General features: G+C 37.7%; 1 protein-coding gene across 1 annotated transcript; it reads right to left on the bottom strand.

Annotated features, from left to right (window-relative positions):
- Nucleotides 1-2081: 2081 nt before the first annotated feature.
- LOC114030802 (MAU2 chromatid cohesion factor homolog) lies at nt 2082-24370 on the bottom strand (the record flags this gene model as incomplete). The annotated part of the gene is made up of 9 exons (XM_027845708.1): nt 2082-2172; nt 10004-10115; nt 14465-14542; nt 15473-15522; nt 18762-18845; nt 20898-20963; nt 22389-22466; nt 23719-23822; nt 24225-24370. Coding segments are annotated over 9 exons (809 nt in total), but the record flags the coding sequence as incomplete, so codon positions are not given.
- Nucleotides 24371-25860: the final 1490 nt, after the last annotated feature.

The raw sequence follows: 25860 nt of genomic DNA, 5'->3' as shown, positions 1-25860 counted from the left end.
GTCCTCTCCTTCCTCAAATGATTTTTAAATTTCCTTATCAGTACACATGATGTCTCCTCTCAGCAGAAGGTAAGCTTCTTGAAGAAAGAGATTGTTTTGGCCTTTGCACGTACAATGCCTTGCACAGAGTAGATACTTAATAAACATGTGCTGAATTGAATTGAATTTTCTTGAGCCTTGGCTTCCTCAGCTCTTTAAAAAGGGGAGTCTCCACTAAAGTGGAACTTGATGCTTTGTCATGTACTTGGAGGGAACTCTTAGTTCTGGAAGGTTCTATGACAAGTGAAATACCTTTCACAGGTTTGGTATTTTAAACAGAGTAGATGCTTAATTATTTTTCCAGTTGAGTGCTATTAGCCTGGCTAAGTTAAGAGATGCTCATCACAGATTGGCTAGAGGATAAATGAATTGTCTGGTTAGAGAACTTCCCAAAGACCATCTATTAAGTTATAGTCTGCATAAGAGAAGTGAGTACCCATACAAATGAAATTATAGATCCTTTGAGTAATAAAGCAAAATGGGAATACTTTTACTATCGACTTACCAGGGTGGTAATGAGAAAAACACTTTTGTGTATAGGGAAAAGTAGTATAGGACAAAGAGTCAGAAAAAGTTCAGATTCCAGTCCTTCTACCAAAGAGATACATGACTCATGGCAAATCAATCCATCTCTCAAAGCCTTAGTTTCCTCATCTGTAAAACGGGAGGGTCATATCAGAGTGGCTAATATGACAAAAAAGGAAAACGTTAGATGTTGGAGGGGATGTGGGAAAACTGGGATATTAATGCACTATTGGTGGAGTTGTGAACTGATCCAACCATTCTGTGTTTTTTTTTTTTGTTAAGGCAATTGGGGTTAAGTGACTTGTCCGGGGTCACACAGCTAGTAAGCGTCAAGTGTTTGGTCTGAAGCCATTTGAACTCAGATCCTCTTGACTTCAGGGCTGGTGCTCTATCCACTGTACCACCTAGCTGCTCTAATCTAACCATTCTGGAGAGCAATTTGGAACTATGCCCAAAGGGCTATAAAACTGTGCATACCCTTTGATCTAGTAATACCACTGCTAGATCTACATCCAAAAAAGGGAAAAGGACCTATATTTGTACAAAAATATCTATAGCAGTTCTTTTTGTGGTGGCTAAGAACTTGAAATCAAAGGGATGCCCATCAACTGGGTAATAGCTAAACAAGCTGTGGTATATGATTGTAATGGAATATTATTGAGCTATAAGAAATGACAAGCAGGATGATTTCAGAAAAACCTGGAAAGACTTACACGAACTAATGCATAGTGAAGTGAACAGAACCAGGAGAACATTGTACACAGTAACAGCAATATTGTTCTGTGAAGAACTGTGAACTTAGCTATTCTCAGCAATACAATGATCCAAGACAATCCCAAAGGACTAATGATGAGGCATACTATCCACTTCCAGAAAAAGAACTGATTTGATTGAATATAGACTGAAGCATGCTATTTTTCACTTTTTTCTTTCATTTTTTTTCTTTTATTTGAGTCTTCTTGTACAAAATGGCTAACATGGAAATGTTTTACATACTTGCACATGTATAACCTATATCTGATTGCTTACTATCTCAAGGATGGGGGAGGGGAGGGAGGGATAGAATTGGGAACTCACAACTTTCAATAAAAATGTGAAAAATTTGGGGGAAAAAAAAGAAAGCTAAGACCTAAAAAAATCCAGCAATTTTCTCAAGGTCACATAACTAGTAAGTGGTAAAATGGAATTTAAACCTAGGTCCTCTGACTCCAAATACAGTGTTCTTTCCTCTATTCCTACCCACCCTCTGCAAAAAAAGAAGGGAAGGTTAGACTAGATGATTTCTTAGGTTTCTTCTAATTCTAACAATGTATGAATCTATAAAAAGTGGAGCTCTATAGAAATGTGAATATTATTGTTGTTATTATTATTGCTCCCACTACCAAAAGGAGAAACACACTCTTAATTATAATCTCAGAGCTCAGGTGGATGACAAAATGCCATCTATTCAAGGCAAACTGTCTAAGTTAGTGCTTAACTACAATCAAAGTCTGCAGGGAGTTGCCCATCAGACTTACCTCTTAGCAGAGCTGAAGACCACAGTTGCACAGACATGTCCGGAATCTTGCTAGCCAGCTGCATAGCTGGTACCACCATATTATTACTTTCCTGGTCAATAAATAATTGAGAGATCAAAGTTAGCACTATGAAGTGACAAATGATCCGAGGGCACTGCTCAGGACCCTAAGGCCAAAGGATCATACTTGCTAACACTGACTTGGATAGTATGTACTTCTTGGTGGGCAATAGACACTCCATAGAGTGAGACAGCAGGCAACGATAGCCTGCTAGCCATAGGGCACGCAGGCAAATGAACCCTTTGGAGGCTGAAAAATCCCCATCTGAAGCCACAGTGCCAATCTGGAGAGAAGTAGTGTGGGTAGAGGTATAGTAGGAAGAGCACTGATGCAGTCAGGAAACCTGAGATCTGCTACGTTCTAGCTGTGTGCACTTTAGAAAGACATTTCATCTTTGTGGACCTTGGTTTCTTCAAATGTAAAGTGATTACTAGTTTATGCCTTGCTTACCTAATAAGGTTGTTGTAAAGTCAAAATGAAATAATGAATATAAAAGTATTTTGTAACTGCAAAATAACATCAATATGAGAGATTATTATAACTTATCCATGAGAAACAGAATTTATATAGCACCTATTGCCAGCCACTGTGCTAAGGGCTTTATCTCATTTGAATGTGGATAAGAATACTTGGATTTAAGTCTGTCCTCTGAAAAATACTGACTGTAGCCATAGACAAATCACTTAACCTCTCAGTGTTCTAGGCAGATTTCTATGACTGTAAGTTGCAGAGGAGGTGCTAACCTGCATTGGTAAGGGGAGTTTCCTCACCTGGAAATTCTCTATACCAATGAAATCATAAATTCAGTCCCTATTCCTATTGTACACAATTCCCAAATAACACATTAAAACAGTGGTGCAATATAAAGATGAAAACTACTGCTGTAAAACTGACTTGTTTCTTCTCTCAAAAGAAGTACATGTACATGATTCTGCTAAATCTTAGGCTCTGGGATACTGAACACATTAATGGCTATAAAGACAAATATAGGCACACTTTCCTTCTTGGCAACATTAACTGGCTCTGGTAAAACATGATGCTGGGGAAAACAATATCAAAAGGAACAGGATAAATGGTACAAATGTAATGGTAAGGAGAATGATGCTAAGGAAAATTAACAGTGTTGGGGTTCAAGTACTCAGGCTACTTACAACATATCCCTCCCTTTTTAAGATGAAAACATGATTAAATTTATAAAGACTAAGAGCCATTCCACAGTAAATAAATGGTCAAAGGAAATCCAAGCTATTAGTAATTATGTAAAATGTCCTAAATAATAATAATTAGAGAAATGTGGGGTTCCAACTTAAACTCATCAGATTGGACAAAAAGGGAAGAAAATGACAAATATTGGAGGATCTGTGGGAAAAACAGTGAATTGTTGGTGGAGTTGTGTATTAGTTCATCCACTCTGGAAAGCAATTTAGAACTATGCCCAGAAAGTTGTACAGTTATGAAACTTGCGCATACCCTTTGACCCAGCTGTACATTTGCTGGGTCTAGGAAACCAAGGAAAGATCAAAAAGAGCTATATGTACAAAAATTCATTTCGTTTTTTCAATCATGTCTGACTCTTTGTGCTCCATTTGGGGTTTTCTTGGCAATAATACTGGAATGGTTTGCCATTTCTTTCTTCCAGTTCATTCTACAGATAAGGAACTGAGGCAAACAGGGTTAAGTGACTTGCCCAGGGTCACACATCTAGTAAGTGTCTGAGGCCAGATTTGAACTCAAGGAAGATGAATCTTCCTGACTCTAGGCCCAGCACTCTGTGACCACTGTGCCACATAGCTGCCCCTCTAACTGTTCTTTATGTAGTAGCCAAAAACTGGAAACCACAGGGATGTCCTCCTATTGGAGAATTTCTAAACAGATTGCGGCACAGGAATAGAAGAACATATTACTGTGCTATAAGAAATGATGAAATGGACAACTTCAGAGGAAAATGGGAAGACATTTATGAACTGACACAAAGTGAAGGGGGCAGCACTACAGGAACAAATATACAATGGTAACAACATTATAGACAAAAACAACTTTGAAGGATTTTAGAATTCAGATTAATGCAATTATAAACCACAAGTCCAAAAGAATGAAGATAACACATGCTATTTACCTTCTGACACAACTAATGAACTTAAAATACAGATATATATATATTTTGGACATGGCTAATATAGGATTTTGTTTTGTGCGACTATATAGATTATATATGAAGGATGTGTTTTGGGATTTTTTAAAAAATTTGCTCAATGGGAGGGGGTAGTAGAAGAAAATTTGCTCAATGGGGGAAGTAGTAGAAGAGACAGATTAATTAAAAAACACTTATTACATGAAAAAATTTTTTTTTAAAAAAGATGAAAACATGTATCTCCAAGCCATTAAACAATGGCCCTTGCAAAGGAAAGATTGAGTTAAGTTTACACTATGAGTGAAGATGGATCTTCAAATAAAAGAAAAATCATGCAAAGACCCAGATGAACACACAGACAGACACATCCCATAGCTTGGCAAGTCCATCAAAGAAAGGTTGTGGCCAATCAGGCAATGGCTGCCCAGCTCAGGGACTTTGGAGGCATAGGCTTATTCTTATTTTATGCTTCCTTATAGCTGTATGAAGTCCAGCAACTGAAGGATTTGGAGTGTATGTGGCACAGGAGGCAGGGGAAGGCAAGGCAGAAAAAGGTCTGTGCTGCATTCTGCCTAGGCAAAAGCTAACATATGGTGGTAATTAGGGTAAAATAAGCAAGGAATGGGCAATCCTTTGCTGGGAAGGAAGGGTAGGGCCAAACAAAGGTAAACCAAAAATGTCAAGTTGTATAGGTACCATAATTTCTTCACTGCTAAAATCCAATGGGTTGAGACAAAGCAGGAAACTGCTTGTAGGAGACCCAGGCTAAGAGGCTGGTACTAATTTAGGAGGAAAAATACAAGGGGCATAAAGGAGGTGATTCAACCTTTCTCTTCAAAGTTTTTACCCTGGTGGCAACTGTGTTGTGTTGTCCTTCCTCATCACGATGGATTGGTTTGGTCATGAGCCAGAGAGGCCATGCCCATTCTGGTCTTCCTTGTGCTAGTAAGACTGTGAGCTCAGTCACTATTCCTCTCCTCAGAAATGTTCAAGGCCATGACTTGGTGGGACAGAATTGGTGGATGTCCTTTACTAATTCCAGGATCCTATGTTCTTTCCTTGGCCCTGTACTCATATCTGCCTATTAGACTGTTGCACCCATAAGCCAAATATATTCTGAACAATGGATTTGAATAACGAGGCTAACTGAAGCTGGTAGATCATTGATTTCACTACTGATAATGAGACTAATATTTTGGGTTCTAGGAAGGTCTGCCAAGGCAGAAGTTATGGGATAATAGATCTACATCCAAGGGCTGATGTCACCTGGCTCCATTTATACTCAATTTTGGCCACTGGGCTCAAGTTAGCCTGGGTGGCCTACAGCTCCTTCCAGGTAGTCACTGCCCGTAGGAATAGAGGGCAAAGAGTTGAATGTAGGGAGAAAAAAAACCTGAGAATGAAAATCACAGTTTATATAAAAGAGGAAGAGGATAAGGGACATCTTGCCAACACCTGTTAGAATATTAGCTACTCCTACAACTCAAACATCTGCCTTTCTCCTCCAAACATTTGCTTAAGCTAATCCCCATGCCCAGAATGCACTGTTTCTTCATTTTTGCTTCCCAAAATCATTGTGCTCCTTCAGGTCTCAATTTAAGTGTCTGATGCTACACGAAGCCTTTCCTGATTCCCTTAGTATTCCTTCGCCTACCTCAATTTTCTTTCTACTATACTTATTTATGTATTTTTTTTGTTCTTCTTAGGAAAATATAAGTTCACTGAGGGCAGGAATTGTTTCATCTTGGTCTCTGTATTCCCTAGCAGAGTGCCTTGCATGCAGACAAAATAAATGTTTGTTGAACTGAATCATCCAGTTTTTGGTTGAAGCCCTTTCAATAATGGGGGAATCATTATCTCATGAAGTAGCCCTTTCTCTTTTTGGATAGCTCTAATTATTAGGAAGTCTTTTCTTACATTGAGCTAAAATTTGCATTTCTAACTTCTATCCACTGGTCCTAATTTTCCCTTCTGGACCAAGCAAAACAAGTTCAATTCCACTTTTATATTATAACTCATTAGGTGTCTGAAGAAATAAGTCCCTTCCAATGACATCATTTTCAGACCCCTACTAGACTTAATGTCAATTAATGAATACGGTTCTGGTTACTACTATACCAATGTAAGTTATTACTAATAATAGCTAACATTTATATGGTGCTTATTATGTGCCAGGCACTATGCTAAGCACTTTACAATTATTATCTCATTTGGTCCTGACAATAACCCTGGGAGGTAGGTGCTATTATTATCTCCCATTTTACTATGATCATCCATGACGATTCATTCCTCTCCCCACCCTTCTCTCACTTACATCCAAACAATTGCCAAGTCTTGTCAATTCTACCTTTACAACATTTCCTCAGTCTTCCCCCTTCTTTCTGGTCACACAACTACCCCTTAGCTCAGGTCTCATCACCACTCATCTCGACTAGTGAAATAGTCTCCTAACTGGTCTTCCTGCCTCAAGTCTCTCCCTTCTCTAATTCATCCTCTACACAGCAATCAAAGAGACATCCCTAAAGCAAAGATCTGCCCATGTCACTCCTGGACTTAAAAAGCCTCTAGAATAAAACACAAACTCTTGTATTTGTCATTTAAAGTCCTTCACAATGTGGTTCCAGCCTACCTTTCCAAGCTTAACACACATTATTCACTTTCCTTAGTTCACACTACGTTCTAGTCCAATTGGCTTACTTGCTGCTCCTCAGACACAACATTCCATCTCCTGTCTCTGTGCCCTCTGAAGAGGCTCTTTGTTGTCTGGAATGTACTCCCTCCTCACATCTGCTTCTTAGAATTTTCAACTTCCTTAAAGCTCAACTTGTGCCACTTACTATAAAAAACTTTTCTTGATTCTCCAAGCTGGCCAGTGCCTCCTTCCAAAATTATTTTGTATTTAATAACTTTGTATATCTTTGGTACTTATATGTATACATGTTGTTTATCCTGAGAGAATGCAAGTTTAAGGAAAGAAGAAAGAAAATAAACATTTATTAAATGCCTACTATTTGCCAGGCACTGTGCTTTTACAAATGTTAACTCATTTGATCCTCACAACAACCTTGGGAGGTGGGTGCTATTATGATTCCCATTTTACAGTTGAGGAAACTGAGGCAGACAGCAGTTAAATGATTTGCTCAGGGTCACACAACTAGTTAAGTGTCTGAGGTTGGATTGGAACTCGAGTCTTCTTGATTCCTGGCTCAGTGCTCCATCCACTGTGCCACCAGCTACCTCTAACAGGCTGCTTTGCTTTTATTATTTGTGTCCCTAAGACCTAACACAATGCCAGGCACCTAGTAGGTAATTAAATGCTTGTTATTTGATTGAAACTTTTGAGATAGATTCCATGGAAGACTACTCTAATCCAATACTTGTGGAGTGGTGTCCAAATTCTGTAATCTCTAACACAGGTATACCCGAGAGTGTAGACAAAGGCTCAGAATATACTGTCAAAGACACAGCTATCGATGACTCAGTGATATAGGACTTACCTAAGGACCCACACAACAGGGGAACACAGAAGACACATAGCGAAAGCCACTCAGAAACAATAGGCTCCCCTTACCCCAAAGCCACAATGCTTTGCCCTGAATACCCTGATATCACTTTGATTACTACCCTTCCCTTCTTCCAAGATAATTAACTCTGTAACAGCAGTAGAATGGGGGTGGGGAAAAGGATAGGGGTGGGAAAGTGAATAAGTATTTCTCAAGCACCCATTATGTGCTAAACACTGTGCTCAGCACTTTACAAATATGCTCACATTTGATAATGGGCTCATGTAACAATATGAGCTCAGCAGTCCTGCTTCTAAGTGTTGGCAATCCTAATGTGTAGGAGAGGGCTGGCACAGTCCTCAGGCCTACTGCCACAACCCAACTGTCTTAGCTTCCTTCGTATAGTAACAAGTGGCTTTTACAGGACTCCAGCAGAAGTCCTTCCACTAAAATTCTACTCCAATATCCTGCCATGATGTAAAAGAGTCTAGAGCCGTGTCAGTGGAGTGATGCTGTCACAGATCCTACCCAAATGGAAAAGGCTTTGAGTACAGATCTGATGACAAGACCATATATGACTGCTGCCCAAAGATGAGGCTAAATAGCAAAAGATTCATTACCAAATTTTTGATAACTAAGTCATGATGTCCATCTACTAGAGTGTAAAGGGTGCTGTACTGAATAAATCACAGATCCTTGAAATGAAGCAGAGATCATTAACCTCTTGGAAGTATGGATCAAAGCTGGCAATGCTTATTCTTCTGATATATTCAGGGTGGGACTCAATTGAGTCTTTTGAGCAGAGTGAGGGTGACTATGTAACGAGACTCATGAGGGCTAGGTGGTATGCTACTATATATCAACTCTCGAAAGCGCTAGGGTAACAAGGGGCAGCAACTCTTACAATAAGGGTGGGCTGAGGTGGTGATGATGGCTTGATCAGGTGCCAGGAATATCAGCTCATATGACAATATAGTAATTTGTGTAAATTAATAGATATTAATTAGTAATAAGTTAATAGATAATATTGAGACAATAATAGAGAATATTACTCTTAATAAGATTAAAGGGCAATATTTGTAAAGCTCTTAGCATGGATCCTAGCACACAGTAGGTGCTTAATAAATTCTTCCTTCCATTTGATGCATGTCCTTTACTTCCTTCCTTCTTCTTTCTCTCTCCCTCCCTTCAATTTTATTCTCGTCTAATGGTCTTATAAATGTAACCCTAAATGTATAAATGAATTTCCCAGCCCCAGTTTTAGGTTGGAAAATTACCAAGAGGATGTATTCCACCCTACAAGAAAAAAAAATTTTAAGGTATAAGTTCTAGAATAAGACAAGCAGGGAGACCTTATAGGCAAAATAATTTTTTCAGGAATTTGTCAATTCATACTCATGTAAAAACAAAACAAGACAAATACTTAAAAAGCTAACATGCATTCAAAACATCCAAAGATTTAGCTATATTTATACATCAACAGATTAATGTTCTAAAGGATGTAGGTATTCTCTCTAGTGATATAAATAGCAATCCATCCATGCCTTTTCATCCTAAATAACTGTTTTCCGTGTCTTTCCCATACATCCTTCATAAGGGTACCACTGAATATGCTGAAAATCTTCTTCTGTTACATGGACACCAATGCAGCACTCAGGCTATCTGTTTTTCTTTTCTTTCTAGCTATATGCTTGCCCCACATATACTTCCAATTACATACTTCTTGGATGTGATATTTTATGCTATCTCTTGCATGTCAGTTCATCTATGGTAATATGCTCCAGCCTGTTTATGACCACCACACATCTTTCTAATGTCCTTTGGGACTGAAATTTTGTATCTTTAGAGAATCAAGTTATACTCTGTGATTCATAAATGCAAAGCATCTCCAGAGGATTATTGACATTAAAACAATTATTGTAATTGTGATAATTTTAAAAATGTAGTATCTAATTGAAAGAACTATGAATGTAACATTGATCACTGTTTTAAAGTCATGTCAGAAGGGCTGTCATGTGGAGAAGGGGTTAGCCTACAGGCCCAAAGAGCAGAAGTTATGATGAAACCAGTTTCAGGTCAAAATAAGCAAAACATTCCTAACAATCAGAGCTATACAATATTCAATGTCAACAAAAAGAGATTAGAATAGCTCATCTCTGAAGTCTCTTCCAACTTTTAATATTCTGTGAATTCCATTTAAAAATGACAGTATAATGACTGACACTCACCCTATGATTCCCTAATACATAGAATATATGGCCCAGGAGGACAAGGGAACAGGCTGTTAACCGGTTCAAATCTTCTGCATTTGACATTTTCAGGGTTTCTCGTAAAAATCGCCTACAAAAGTAAAAACAGGAGAAAAGATAAAACCATCTTAAAATGTAACACCTTATGGAAAAAATAGAAAAATGGGCCTAAAATCATCGTAAACCAAAACCACAGGCAAGATTAACATTGATCTACAACTATATTACCATTAACAAATTAAGTAAGGTAAAGCAGTCAATTATAAATTGTATCCACTTGCCAGTCTTCATGACATCCAGAATCAGAAAACTATAGTTTTCTTTTTGCTAAGAGCAGGAGGTAATAACAATAGCTAATAATAGTTAACATTTATATAGCACTTATTATATGCCAGGGATTCTGTTAAGTACTTTACAATTATTACCTCATTTGATCCTCACAACAACCCTACTAAGTAGGTACTATTATCCCCATTTTACAGATGAGGAAACTAAGGCAAACAAGTGACTTGCCCCAGATTTGAACTCAGGACTTTTTGACTACAGGCCTGGCACTCTATAAGATGAGGTAAGTCATCCAGTATAATTTCTCACCCAATGCAACAATTCTTTTTACAATGCTCTCAACAGATTGTTCCCAGACCCAACCTCTACTTTAACACCTCTAGCACTAGTGAGTTAAAAAAGTCTTCCTTTCCATAGTTAGATTGCTCTAGTTTAAAGCTCTATATAATAGAGCAAAATCTATTATATGTGAATAGAAGTATTATTTCTTTCTGATAGGTGAGGAAGCTGGAGCAGTATTAAATAACTTCCTCAAGACTGCATAGCTAGTAATAGCACAGTCAAACCTAGAGCCTTTGATTCCAACTCCAGGGCTCTTTGCTCTACATTATATACCTGCATTCAGAATAGCCCCCTCAAAAGCATTTCCAATAAATTCTTTCTTGTCTCATACTGTTGTACGAGTAATCTAGATCAGTCTGTGCCAGCTAAATAACTTAATATCTATTACAAGTGACAAATCTGTTTTAGTCTGCTTTCTAATCCTAGTCTTTATACAGATCACTGCTCAGACACAATCCCCCTTTCCCCAACTAAAACAAAAATCAAAGACCTGCATCTTGAAAGCCCTCTGGTTACCCTAGCTATCCGAAGAATCTGGAGGAAATGTAAATGGTCATGTATATGAGACCTATTTCTTTTCCTTTGTGTTTGTTCTATGCTTTTGCTGACCCTTTCCTTATTATCTCCAACTCCTCCAATGGACTGTTAGTTCCTACAAAGAAAAGAATGAGCTATGGAATGGAAATAAGGAGTCCAGGTCTCTAGTCCCAGTTAGGGAGTAAAAACTGTAGTGGATATTTATATAGTGCTTCAGTTATAAAGCCTTTTTGTTCATTAGCTCATAACCTTACAAGAACATTATCTGGCAGGTGGCACCGGAATTATCATCCCCAATTCATAAACTAGGAAATTGAGGATTGAAGAGGCCAAGTGCCTCTGTTAAGGTTAAAAGGTGAATTAGTGGCAAAGCAGCAACTCAAACTCTTACCTCTTTGGGCCTTGAAATATCTTATGCAAATTTAATAGTATGATAACTTTTATTTCTATGTCCCCATACTACCTACTACATTGCTATGCCCACAAAAGAGGTAAATAACTTTTATTGACTTGATAAATGCACTGGGAGGATCTTGGAGGGGGATGGGAATGATCTCTGTCTGAATATCTGAAGGATTATATTTTGGAAGGACTAGATTAGGACCAATCTAAAGAACTTCTTAATAACCAGAGCTGTCTAAAAATAGAAGGGACTAAATGCTCATCAGACATTTGAAACTGGATGTAGGCACCTCAAATCCAACCTGTTCAAAACAGAACTCACTGTATCTAGATCCAAATCCACTGGTTACCTTTCCAACTTCCCTATTATTACTGAGGGCATGCACAGCCATCTTTCTAGTCGCCTAGCTTTGAAACCTTGCTGTTATCCTCTTCTCTGTACTCACTCATCTCATATATCTAATGAGTTGCCAAGTCTTGTTTCTATCTTTGCAACATTTCTTACATATGTCTCCTCCCCACTCACACAGCCACCACCTCAGTAGCCTCTTAATTTGATCTCCTTGCCTTAAATCTCTCTCCATGTCTATCCCATTCTCCTCACAGCTGACAAAGTTATTTTCCTAAAGTGCAGGTCTGTTCAAATCACTTCCCTATTAAATAAATTCCAGTAGCACCCTCTTATCTCTAAGATTAAATATAAATTCCCGTTTGCCATTTAAAGTTCTTCACAACTTGGCCTTTTTAAACTTTTCCAGTCTTCTTCAATTAATCAACTAGTATTTATTAAGTGCCTGTATTTCATTGTACTAGACAATGGGTACATAAAGACTAAAATAATCATTTTTCTCAAGGAGTGCATATTCTATCGGGGAGACAATAAGTACTTGTATAAATGTACACAGAATAAATATAAAAGAACACAAAGTAGTAGTTGGGGGTAGGGTGGGAAGAGAAATTAGGAAAGGCTTCATGTAGAAGGTGGTCCTTGAATTGCTTTTTGAAGGAAGAGAAGGAGGTGAGGAAGAAGTACATTCTAAGAATAGGAAAAGAGCCAGCAAGCACAAAAACACAGAGATGAGAGATGAAGTCCTCTGTGTGAGGAAGAGAAAAATGGTCAGGGTTGGCTGGATTTTAGAGTGTGTCAAGAGGAACTGTGCATGAGGCTAAAAAGATAGGTGGGGCTAGGTTGTGAAAGGTCTTTAAAAGGTAAAGAGTAGAGTTTGTATTTGACCTAAGAGACAACAGGAAGCCACTGCAGTTTATGATTTGGAGAGTGACATGGTCACTTCAAGTAGGACATGGTCCTACTTCAATGTAGGAAGTCACTTTGGCAGCTGTGTGTGAAAGATGGAACTGTGGTACAGAGAGGCTTGAGGGAAGAAGACCAATTAAGAGGCTACTGTAATAGTTCAAGGCAAGTGGATGAGAGCCTGAACTAAGTGGGTGGCTACGTGAGCAGACAGAGTGGATCAAATGTGAAAGATAGTTGTGGAGACAGAAATAGTAAAATTTGGCAACTGATTGGCTTCAATGGGTGAGGGAGAGTAAGGAATCAAAGATAATGCCAAGGTGATAAACACAGATCCCCAGAGTCTGGTGTCTTCAATAGAAATAGCACGGATTTTGAAGAAAGGTGATGATTTCTGTTTTGAACATGATGAGTTTGAGATGCTTCCAGGACAGCCACTTTGAAATGTCTAAAAGGCAGCTGGAGATGTGAGTCTGAACCTCAGGGGAGAGGCTGAGAATGGATGTATAGATTTGGGAATTATTATATAGAGATTTAATCCAAGGGAGCTGATGAGTTTGCCAAAAGAGAGAAAGTATGAAGAGAGAAGGGGCCTAGGGACTCCGTGCTTTGGGGTACAGCCACAGATAGGTAGTGAAATATGGGTGATAAACCAGCAAAAGAAACTGAGAAAAAAAGTCAGATAGATAGGAGAAGAAAACCAAAGAGAAGAACATGGTCAACAGTGTCAAGCATAGCAGAAAGATCAAGAGGACTGAGAAAGGACCATCATATTTAGAAATTAAGAAGTCCCTGGTCATTTTGGAGTGAGCAATTTCAGTTGAGTGAGGTCTAAACATATCATCCTCACACATCAAGTCCTCTTTGTGCACTGTATGGTTTAATCAGACTGGTCTACCTGATATTCCTCACACATGATGCTCCATATCTTTGCATTGGTTGTCTCCTATTACTGGAACGCTCTCTCTCTCCTTGCCTCTACCTCCTAGAATCTATGGATTCCTTCAAGCCTCAGCTCGAGTGCCATCTTCTTCGGGGGGGCCTATCCTAGTCTCTCTAGCTGCTAGTGCATTCCCATCCAAGGTTATCCTCTTTTTGCCGTATATAAGCCTTGTGTATATCTATAAATGTACATGTCACTTCCCCCACTATAATGTAAGCTCCATGATGACACAGACTATTTCACTTTTGTCTTTGTAGCCTGAGTGCTTAGCACAGCACCTGGCACCTGATACTTAAAATAAAGGTTTGTTGAATAACATGGCAGATAATGAGCCTCCTGGCATTGGAAGTGTTCAAGCAAAGTGTGGAAGACAACTTATTGAGTATTCTCGCTTCAGGAATGGAGGAGGTTTTATTAGATTATGTCTAAGGGTCCTTCCAGTTCTAAGATTCTATGATTTTATATTTTTCAGAAACTGCCAAATTCCTTTTTTTAAAAAGTATACTACCTGGGAGACATTTAAACACCTATCAGGGAAAAGCTGAATGTGAAAGGAAAGTGGTACATTTATCTATCCCTTTTATTTTAATCAAGAGACTCAGATTTCTGGGATTCCAAATTTCTGCTCCACATTATCTTCAAAAGAGCCCTTTGCAGATAGAAATGATCTCATACTCACTTTGCTTCATTGTATCTTCCTTGAAAGAAAGAGAAGAGTCCTCGGATATAGAAAGCAGCAGCCCTCAGGCAGTGAGAACTGTAGGGAAGGCAAAAAATTGAACTCATTTTTTAAACAGAATATATTAAAATAAAAATGGAATAGTAGTGAATGGTTATGTTTCTTTTTCTCGAAATACAGTATAAAATACAAATTTCTTTTTTTGGCATTCAAGGCCCTCCATAATCTGGTATTTCTCTACCATTCCAGGCTTATTTCCCAACACTTCCCTCCTTATACACAATCTTCAATCAAGCTGGACTAATTGACCACCTTCCATTTGTGCCCTCATCTGTCTTATCAGTGTATTGTTTTCATAATGCTCCCAGAAAATGCAATGTTCTCTGTTCTAACTGTGTTGCTACCTATATTTCAAGGCTCAGCTCAATTGCCACTTCTTAGATCAAGCCATCCTTGATTCCCTCATTTAGAAATTATCTTTTCCCTCTCAGTTGTCACAAACAACTTTGCACCTCTCATGTATTTATCAGGTATTATAAACCTCTATCGAATTGAGGGTTCCATCCCCCATTAGTTCTATGAGTATGAGGACTGTGTCTTATTTAAACTTTCAACTCCCCTCAGTATGAACACATAGCTGCAAATATAAAAGGTGCTTAACAAGTATCTGTTAAATTAAACTGAGTTTTGTTACGCAAAACAAATTTGAAAGTAAATAGCAAGTTCATCTCATGCTTCAACAGCAAGGTGGTTTATTGTAAAATTCACCAAAAGACGGATGTTTTTTCCCTCAGCTCTTGCAACAATCTTTTCCCAAACAGTACTTCGTGTGCTAGCAACTAAAAAAAAAAAAATTACAGTTGCATTTACAAGAAAATGCAACATTCAACCTGCTAAACTACTTTAAAATCAAGTCAACATGTCTGGGGTGGTTTGTGTTTGATTGCTTGCCTCAAAAGCATGTATAAAAAAGCCCTCAGTCATTCAAATTGTATCTAGAATTATTACCTTACAGGAAAGTTGTGGTCTGGATTTATTCTTTCCAATAAATTGTACAGCTAGAAGTAAAAATCAGAAACATCATTAAAATCTACAGCAGCAGTTTCCATTTTGACCCTACGTATACTACACCCTCCCAAGGGATGCCTGGATTTTCTGAGTATGGTTGACAGTGTGGTGTCATCATGGCATAAGTCCATGGCTGCTTATGATTCTACATAACCAAATAATCTAATGGAAGATGTGGGATGCACATAGGGTCTGTCCAAGCAACAAGGTTTGTGGTTACCCTGGACCACAGGTTAAGTAGTTATTTATGCTGTCTTCTTTATAGTCAGTCTATTGTCCTGGTAATCACATTTTCAGAATACAATTTCAGTAATAATTAGAATTTATTAGATGTAAGGGACAGTTTAAGGTTGTGAATGTTATTTTGTTGGATCTAGAGCAATTGCATGAACTTCCTATAGCATGAGTTACTTAAATAATCCTCTATAATAATATGGATATGGAAATAATGGATATAAATTCTTAGGTAATATATCCTTGCTATAAAATGCCTTCCTAGCAATTTCTGCTTATTTTTCAAGGCTCAGTTTAAATTCTACCTCCTCTAGAAATCCTTCCCTGACACAGTCCGCTTGACCTTGCCAGAAATAATCTCTCCTACCTCGCAACTTCTTACCAATTTTATCTCTTTGAATTTTCACATTTCCCCTCTATTGTAGTTATTTGTGTAGATGTTTTATTCCACCACTGGATTATAAACTTCTGGAAGGTAGGTACTATGCCTTTTTTATCTTTGTATTTCTCAGAAAGTGAGGCCTGGGATACTGCACAGAGAGGCCTTCAATAAATATTGGTTTGGTAAATGAAAGTATTTTAAAAATTGTGACAACCTATGGTGTTATTAATTTTTAAGACTTTTTATAGCAGACAATGTATTTTGATAAATAAATAAAATCCAAAGTAGAAACTTTGTTTTATGTGATTCTATCAACAAAGCTTTTACTAAACAACTAATTCTTTCCCCTGGTACAAGGAAGTATGTCTCTAGATATCTCACTACCATTTTTGATAAAGGGGTAGAGGATGTTGGGACACAAGGGCTAAGAAATATATGTTCAAATGTGAGGATCTGCAAAATAATGAACAATCAGAAAGAGAAGGTATTGCTGCAATTACAAAGAAGATTTTTGTTTTTTACTAGACTCATGATTTCATCAGTGGAGGGAGTTCCTGGTGAGGATTTCCTTCTACCAATTCAACTGGGAACCTTCTCCACAGTTTACCATCTTATAAAGTTGCTTGGGGCACTGAAAGGTTAAATGACTTGTCCGGGGTAACACAGTTAGTATGTATCAGGAGCAAGATTTGAACCCAGGTCTTCCTAATTCTAATGCCAGCCTTTTATCCACTACATCAGTCTGCCTTTGTCTTAAAAATGTCATGTTATTTCTATGCAGAAATAAATTCAATGGTTCCCTATTATCTACAGGATAAAATTCAAACGCTTGGCATTCAAAGCCTGGTTTACAATACCTCTTATTACTGGGCCCTAAACAATCTGTTCCTATTTCCCCTGGCTAACCTAGGCAAGCTCTTCACCCCTGCCCACCTGAGGAGTACTTGGCCCTCTAGACTCTGGCTTGTCCTACTCCTCCAGGAATAATAGTACTTCCTACTTCTGGAGTGCTTTAGAATTTACAAAGTGCTTTCTTCACAATGCTGAGAATTGGCAAGGCGGGTAAGATTATTTGTTTTTCAAGACGAGGAAACTGACACTCAGAGAGGGTGATTTGTTCATGGTCATGGACACTTTGGCCTTCTGATTCCAAAGTCAGTAACTGGAATACTCTTTGCTGTTGCAGTCTTCCACAATTTTGCCCACCCTCCAGGGATCTCTTTCATGCACCTTTGCCTGACTACTCTCACCCACTGTGATCTTTCTAAAACTTTTGTGGTGACAGTTTTGGTCAATGCATCTCACCTAATACATAATCATGTAATGCCTTGTATAGGGCTTACTCTTATGTCTTCCCGAGTAGCTTCTAAAATTCTTTAGGAAAAGGACTATAATAAATGCATCTCCGCAATCCCTATTATCATATAGCACAATATTATTATACTCTAGACCCTCAAAAGTATTTAAATTAAGTCACTGACTAAATCTGATTTGATTTTTATATTCAATTTAAACATAACTGAGGAAATACATTTATTGCATAAAGTGATATATTTGCAATATGGAACAATAATCAACAATAAACAACCTTTCTGCGCTTTACTGAAGTGCTTTCACAACCACTGGCCTCATATGGATCCTCATAACCACCCTAGAAGGGAGCTAAGGCAAAGAGTATTATTCCTATTTTAAACATGAAGTAACTGAAGTTTAGGGAGAGAAAATGACTTTCACTTTTTCCAAAAAGTACAGGATAAGCAAAAGAGGGGGTGGGGGGAAATGTCCCTGTATTTTAGGAAGACATATGAGGAAAATGAGGAAGGAAAAGAAACAAGCATGGTGGAGAGTATCTGGTTGAAAATCCATAGGCACCTAAACAGAAGCAATATTGACATTAGAGTATACTACAGACAACCATAGAAAGAGGAAATAAATGAAGAATTTGGGAAACAGGTAACAATCCTGGCATGGCAACATGATATATTTGTTAAGGAGGATTTCATGTATTTAGATCTTTAGATGGATCACTATTCCTCTGCCAGTGTAACACTTAACAATTCTTTGACTTAGCTTAATCATAATTTCATCCCTACAAGGCAAAGGAACCAGCTAGAGAAACTGCTATTTTGAATCTGGTAAGATTCAAATAAGAAAGAACTGGCTGCTGGGGAGGAAATGATGGGGACTCTGCAAGGAAATGACTACTCTATCTTGGGGTTTGTGACAGAGAAAGAGAAAAGCTGGGCAGAATCTGACATAGAGCCTAGGTTGTTTCAATTTCTTTATCAGTGAAATGAGAGTGTTGCTATAGATCAGGAGTTTTTAACCTTTTTTTTGGATCCCTTTGCCAATCTGGTAAAGCCTACGGACCCCTTCTCAGAATGTTTTTAAGTGTATAAAATAAAATACAAAAGATTACAAAGGAAATCAATTATACTGAAATACAGTTATGAAAATGTAAGAGAAAATCAAGTTAACAGACCCCAGGTTAAGAACACCTGGTCTAGAGGATCTCTAAATCTATGAGCCTCTGCTGTTTCTACTATACTAGAACACTATCAAGTTATAGAAAGATAATTGAAGACAAAAGTTTAGAAAAGGCATGTCACCTACCTCTTGGTGTCTATTGCCTTCTCGGATGTACACACTGGCGAGGTTTGTCACAATAAATGCCCACAACTCCTGATGAGTGGTAAGCTATAACAGGAAATGAAAAACGAACAACAGTAAAAATAGAAGTAACACCAAAGAATACACATTCTCATTGGTTAGATATACATCCCAAGCTTTCTGAACCAGTGAGTTATGATACCATACTGGATGACTTAATGACACACCCCTATATCTCCCCCAATTTTCCCTGAAATGTAATACCAATCTAATTTTTAAAGAGAAGGGAGAAAAGCTAGGCATTGAAGCTAACTTAAAGTAATTTTACTCTTTTTTTTTTTAAGGTAATTGGGGTTAAGTGATTTGCCCAGAGTCACACAGCTAGTAAGTGTCAAGTGTCTGAGGCTGGATTTGAACTCAGGTCCTCCTGACTTCAGGGCTGGTGCTCTATCCACTGCGCCATCGAGCTTCCCCAATTTTACTCTTATCACTGAAGAAATCTGTGAACCCTAATGACAAAGCTAGAAACATTTAGAGCATCACACAAGCAAAGGTGGAAGCAGCTCCATCCTGAGAATAAAATGATAGCAGTTTATATTTATATAGGACTATAGAGACTCACATTGGGCTCCCTGGAGGGGAAATCTATACATCTGTGAGGCCCCTCAAAGGAAATGCATGGCCACAGTGACTGGAACTGCTGAGCAATGGACAAGGTCCTGAAAGTGGAGGAATTTTTGAACTAAGTCTACTGAAGGAAAAAGGAGAATTCCTGGACAAGACTCAGTCCTGGACCAAGTAGAGGAATTTCAGAACTAAGCAGGACACAGCAAGGGACAGAGCCATGAAGAGGAGGGGCAAACCCAGATATCCACTCATACTAAACCAACAATCACAATCTAATCCCGTAATTCAAAATGTCGATATGATATCTCCATTTGGACCTCCCATTACTGTGTCAAACTTAACCATCATACTTATACTGTGGTTATCAACTTTCTCTTCCTCCCCCTACCAGAATCTTGGATTCTGCCCCAGGGAGACTGGGTTCTGAAAGGCGAGCTCTCACCTTATCTTCCCCAGAACGAGGCCTCCATATCACTTCCTAGTCATTTCCAAACCATGCCACCTCAAGTGTATCACCGCTCCCCACTTTCTAGCTCCTCTTCATACGTTTTCTTCCCCTATTCAAATATAAGCTCTTTGATGGTAAGGATTGTCCTGCTTGTTTGTATTTGTATGCCTAGTATTTAGTACAGTGTCTGGCACACAGCAGGCATTTAATAAATGTTTTACTATTCATTCATACATGGCTTTTACATTATTTTATTTAAACCCTCGAACAGCCTTCTAAGGTAGGTAATGCAAGTATTATTATGTAATATCAGAGAACAGCATTTCAGAGTTTAATTTACCTCAAGATCATATATCCAAGAAATCTAGGTCTTCTGACCTGAAGTTTTACATGTTCTTCCACTATACTACGCTGCCTAAAATGCAACTCTGCACCACAATCCTAATCTGGCTTCCACCTTAATTTACAAGAGTGATACAAAATCAGTTTAACTCTGGGAATGGAGCAGTAATCTGTGAATAAAAAGACTAACATGCTGGTAATGACAACTTGATAGGAGAGTAGGTGGGAAGGTTTGTTCATCTTTAGTCAATCAAAATCAGCTACTTTTCTCTGAATAATAACAACTATGACTAATACTCATATAGTGCTTTAAAGGTTTATAAAGCACTTCCCTTATAACATTACTATGAGGAAGGCAATGCAAATATTACTAGCTTCATTTTAAATATTAGTAAACTGAGGCCTAGGAATGTTGTGACCTGTTTTAATATAAAAAGTCTAGTGAATATCAGAGCTGGGACTTTAACCTGGGTCTTCTGATTCCAAATCAGGCTGCTCTCCGCTATAACTTATTGCCTAAATGTTCTCTGGTATTTAGCCCTTTAGTGTTATCTTATAGGCTGGCTCTCTTGGGGGCAGATAACCCTACTATCAAAGTAGTGTGCTGATTGTGCCGTGGTTTACTTAGAGGAGATTATTTTATGAAGTTAAAATGGGGATATTAATTTTTTTGAGAAACATCTTCCCAAACTGAAAGGGTAATAGTAAAGTTAAAACCTTACCCGCAATGCAGTAGTGAACTGAGCTTCTGCATTATCCATGCAGTTAACAGAAATACAGTACAGACCCTGAAAAGAAGGAAGGGTAGGGGAAAGAGGGAATACTGAAATGTCACTGTATCCACAGAACTTCCTGAAAGAATAGTCATTAGTCTGCCCTGTTGCATGAAATTTGGAAAGAACATAAACCAACAGGGTAAAGAGAGGGAGGCAGCTTCTGCTTTGGTCAGAAACCAAGGACTATTGTATAAAGTTCTGGAAGCCACATTTTTAGAGGGACATTATCAAGCTGGGGTGTTTCCAAAGGACCATATTGATAACAGGCCTCAAAAGCATTCAATATATGAACTGGTTAGATGCCTGGAGATGTTGAGGCTGGAAAAGTATTTTTAAATATATGAAGAGCTATCATATAGAAGAATTAGACTTGTTTTGCTTGGACTTTAGGCAGGAAGGCAACAAGTATTTATTTTAAGTGCCTGCTATGTTTCAGGCACTGTGTAAAGCACCGGGGATTCAAGGGGGCAGAACTAAGATCAACAGGGAGATGTTATATAGATTTTGTTTGAATATTTTTAAAAGATGATAATAATTAGAGCTTCATAAAAGTAGAAAGGACTGCCTTAAAGAAGTGGGTTCCCTATCACTGAATGTCTTTAAGTTAAGGTGGGATGACCAAAGATGCTGTAGGTGATTCATGAAATACATGCTCTAGGTGGGAGTTCACCTAAATGACCTCTGGCAACCTAAAGGTTTTATGAGACAGTCCTAAGCCAGATACCCAAAATATTCCTTAGGTTAACAAGTTGTTTTAGATCTTATAAACACAATTATCAACTCGAGCTATTCTATCTTTCTCTAAAGTAACCACTTCATGTAACATTCAGCCTATGTTAAATCACCAGCTCTGAAGCAGCTGGATCTATATACATACTCTGTGCCACCGAGTGATGACTAAGTGCACCTTCACACTGTCTGGGCCACACTCCGCATCTTGACTAAATTATGAAGTAGCAAGTTAAGAGTGATCTGAGTAAGTTGTGGTACATTTTAACTTTCTCTGAATGGAAAAGAAAATTAATAAACTTCTTTCCAAATTTTAAAAAGTGACCTTGGTTCTTTTACTCACTGACTACTGAAAATATCTCTAATGTTCAATATCAAGCTATTCAGATGCACAGATTGTTGGGATTGGAAAGGCCCTCAGAACAAAGGGTTGGAAGGAACCTCAGAGATGAGCTAGTCAAATTCTCTTATTTTCCAAATGAGGATACTGAGGCTCAGAGAGGGGAAGAGACTTGCCCAAAGTCACACATGTTGTCAGAGCTGCATGTAGAATCTAAATATAACACCTACCCCAGGGTTCTTTCTACATCAAAGAGAACTAAATTTCCCAAGCAGAATTAAGATTCCTCTAGAAACTCACAAGAGTTTAATACACATTTAATAGACATAAGGTAAGGCTTTACTTTACACTTTTAACTTCATACTCACTAATAAAGTATGTAACTGGGCAGCATGATTAGAAAATAGCCTTGGAGACTGTTGGCACAGCTGACAGACTTGTGAGATCTGTTAAAAGGGGGGAAAAACCATTTTTATTACAGTGTTCTAAACGTCCTCCAAGGCCAAACCAGAGAAAGAATTAGCTCAACAGAAACTAATTTTTATTGTTAATATTATTATAAGGATAACAAGAGTACTATTCACCTCAATCCTTTAAAAGATCTGAGATTTTATTCTTGTGGACATTCTTCCTCTTGAGACATAGGGATGTGACTCATTAAGCCTTTTTAAGATGGTTTAGTTAGCTACCATGGTCACTTAGTGGCTACTTTTCTGGTGTAAACTTGGCTAAGCTGGGCCTAGAACAACAACTAAGTGTCTGGGCTTTGCTAGTATACCCTATGAGAGCCCAAGGTTACCATGGGAATGCAATTAGGGTTAGGAGAAAAAAAAAAATCCCATTTACATAACATTTTATGGTTCACAAAATGACTCCCTCACGTTAACCCTAAAGGTAGCTAGTATGAGTGTCACCTCATTTTATATAAGGAAACTCATGTTCAGAAAGCATCAGGACTAAAACCTAGGTTCTCTGACTTCAGGGTTGGTGAATTCAACTTCACTATTTGGCTTCTCCAAAAAGGTCAGGGTATAAAGAGATTAAAGTGCAGGACCTCTAGCCCTCCCTAATCATAAGGGAGAAAAACATAAGAAAGGACCTTCTCTTTAAGTCAAAGTTCACATCCTGAACTCAATATTAGTAATTAAAGAAACAATGTTTGAATTCTTGCTAGATACTAAAAATTTTACCTGTAGCCTTTCCTAATGTTAGATAAATTAAAGCTAGATGACATGCTCTACCACACTTCTATCATATATGCAACTTTGCAACTCCAAATTAAATTTTTGCTCAAATGAAAATAATCATGTTTAATAAACAATTTAAAACCATCATGCCATTACAAAATTCCTATAAATATATATGCTAATAATTTAACATTCATATACTACTCAATAGTCTACAAAGATTTTTACATATATACTCATTTGGTCCTCACAACTCTGAGAAGGTGGTGCAAGAATTATCATTAGGGAAATTATGTGACTTCTCTGAGGTTACATGTCTAATAAATGGCAGCAAACGTTGGTCTATTCTATTTAGTTAAGGAAACTGAGGCCCAGATTCTAAGTCTAGTGCTCTTTCCACTAGGATATAAACATGACTAAGTATGACTCAAAATGGAAATCTGCTTTTTTTCTGGATTTATAAATACTTAAGTGTATAGACAAATGATGCAACCAGACATATTAAACTTACCTCCTGCAGGGCAGTGGCCTTATGTCCTGTAACAAGTCGGCACATGATTATGTGTTCCAGCAATATCACTTGGAAAGATGACAAGATAGGACTGCAGTCTAACACTAAAAGAGAGAATCAAAGAAATTTAGACAATAAGAAGTATACAAGAAGCATGAAAACTAAAAGAATCAAACTTAGGGAAAACGTGCCAGAAGTAAATGTGCTGGCATGGTACCACTAGAGGGAACTGCTGCAACAACTATTATCACTCAGATGGTTCTGCACCTGACCCCAAATACTCTACATACAAACATAAAGAATATCAAGAGCCAGAAAGCATTCTAGAAATAATTTAGTCCAAACCTCTCATTTTACAAGATGAGAATATTAGGCCTAAAGAGGGGAAATGATTGGGCTTAAAGTCTTATTAGTGGTAGCTAACGGCAGAGCCAAGACTAGACCTAAGGCCTTCATACTCAAAGGCTAATGTTCTGTTAGATCACGTTGCCTTTTATCTTACTTACTTTTTAACTTTTCTAGCTGCATGAGTGCTTTGTCTGTGTACTTCTGTGCTTTCTCCAAGTAGCCAGCTTGCATAGAATGCATTACTGTCACCTGGCATGGAAAAGAATATTGAAAAAAACAAACAAACAAACAAAAAACCTCAAATCTTTAAAAGATTCATTCCAACAATTTGAACAGAAAGCATTTATAGCACTCTAAGAGTTATTTTAGAGATTTAAAGGTTGTTGAAAATCATTTATTTAGTTGAGGAAACTGAGGCCCAGGGAAGTTAAATGACTTGATGAGGATCACAGGAAGTTAGTAGCAGACCTCAGGCTCGAACACATGCCTCCTGACAATCAACATGATGTACTCTCCCCTCCCTCGCTAAGTTATTTTGCTGATTATTGCTTGGTAGTATAGTTTGAGATCTGGTATTGCTAAACCTCTTTCTTCCCATATTTTTTCATTAATTCCCTTAAAATTCAAGACCTTGTATTTCTGCAGATGAATTTTGTTATTTTTTTTTCTAGTTCTAGAAAGTAATTTTTTGGTAGTTTGATTGGTATGGAACTGAATAAATACATTAATTTAGGTAGCTGTCATTTTTATTACATTGGTTCTGCCTATCTATGAGCAATTAATATTGCCTCCAATTATTTAAATCTGTCTTTATTAATGCAATTCACTTTTTCACTATACCATGTTGCCCCTCTCAAGAAGAAAAGTAACTAAACAATGAAAATACCATATTCCTTGAACCATGTCATATTGCAGAGAAGTCTGCCATTCCACATTTTATATAAATAAGGCAGGATAAGCCTTGCCTTAAAGTAGACTATTGAAATTAAAATATTAGTTATCTTACATACAACCCTGTGCATATATACACAACTGATTTCTGTGCACTAGCATATCTCCTGACCCTCAGGAAGTATGCTTACTTCAAAAGAACCCATTATCTCTTTTTTAAATGACTAATATTTTAATACTTCAGGATAAGAACAAGCTTCTCCTTTTAAATGAAGACAGTTAAAATTACATAATTAAATAATTTTAGAGTTTAGGCATGTGATCCTTGCATTAAGATTACTGTATATGTGACCTTCTGTATGAGGTACAGGTTTTTTTTAAGTGCTTATTTTTAAATTATTATTATTTCAGTTTTCAACATTCACTTTTATAAGATTTTGGGTTCCAAATTTTTTTTCCCCTCTCTCCCCTCCTCCCAAGAAGGCAAGCAATCTGATACAGGTTAGACATGTATACAATGTTCTCCTAGTCCTGCTCACTTCACTCAGCATCAGTTCATATAAGCCTTTCCAGGTTTTTTTGAATTCCATCTGCTCATCATTTCTTTTTTTAAATTCTTTTTTTTCTTTTTCTTTCCTTTTTTTTTTTTTTTTTTGGAGAGGCAATTGGGGTTGTGACTTGCCCAGAGTCACACAGTTAGTAAGTGTTATGTGTCTGAGGCTGGATTTGAACTCAGGTCCTCCTGACTCCAGGGCCAGTGCTCTACCCACTGGACCACCTAGGTGCCCCCATTTCTTTTTTTAAAAAATTAATTAATTTTTAGTTTTCAACATTCGCTTTTGTAAAATTTTGAGTTCTAAATTTTTCCCCCTCCCCAAGACATCATGTAATACATAGACAATC

The sequence above is a fragment of the Vombatus ursinus genome, unplaced genomic scaffold (genome assembly GCF_900497805.2).
Source record: "Vombatus ursinus unplaced genomic scaffold, bare-nosed wombat genome assembly UNPS02005267.1, whole genome shotgun sequence".
Lineage (NCBI taxonomy): Eukaryota > Metazoa > Chordata > Mammalia > Diprotodontia > Vombatidae > Vombatus > Vombatus ursinus.
Note: the sequence above shows the minus strand (reverse complement) of the source record. Positions and strands in the feature narration are given on the sequence as shown.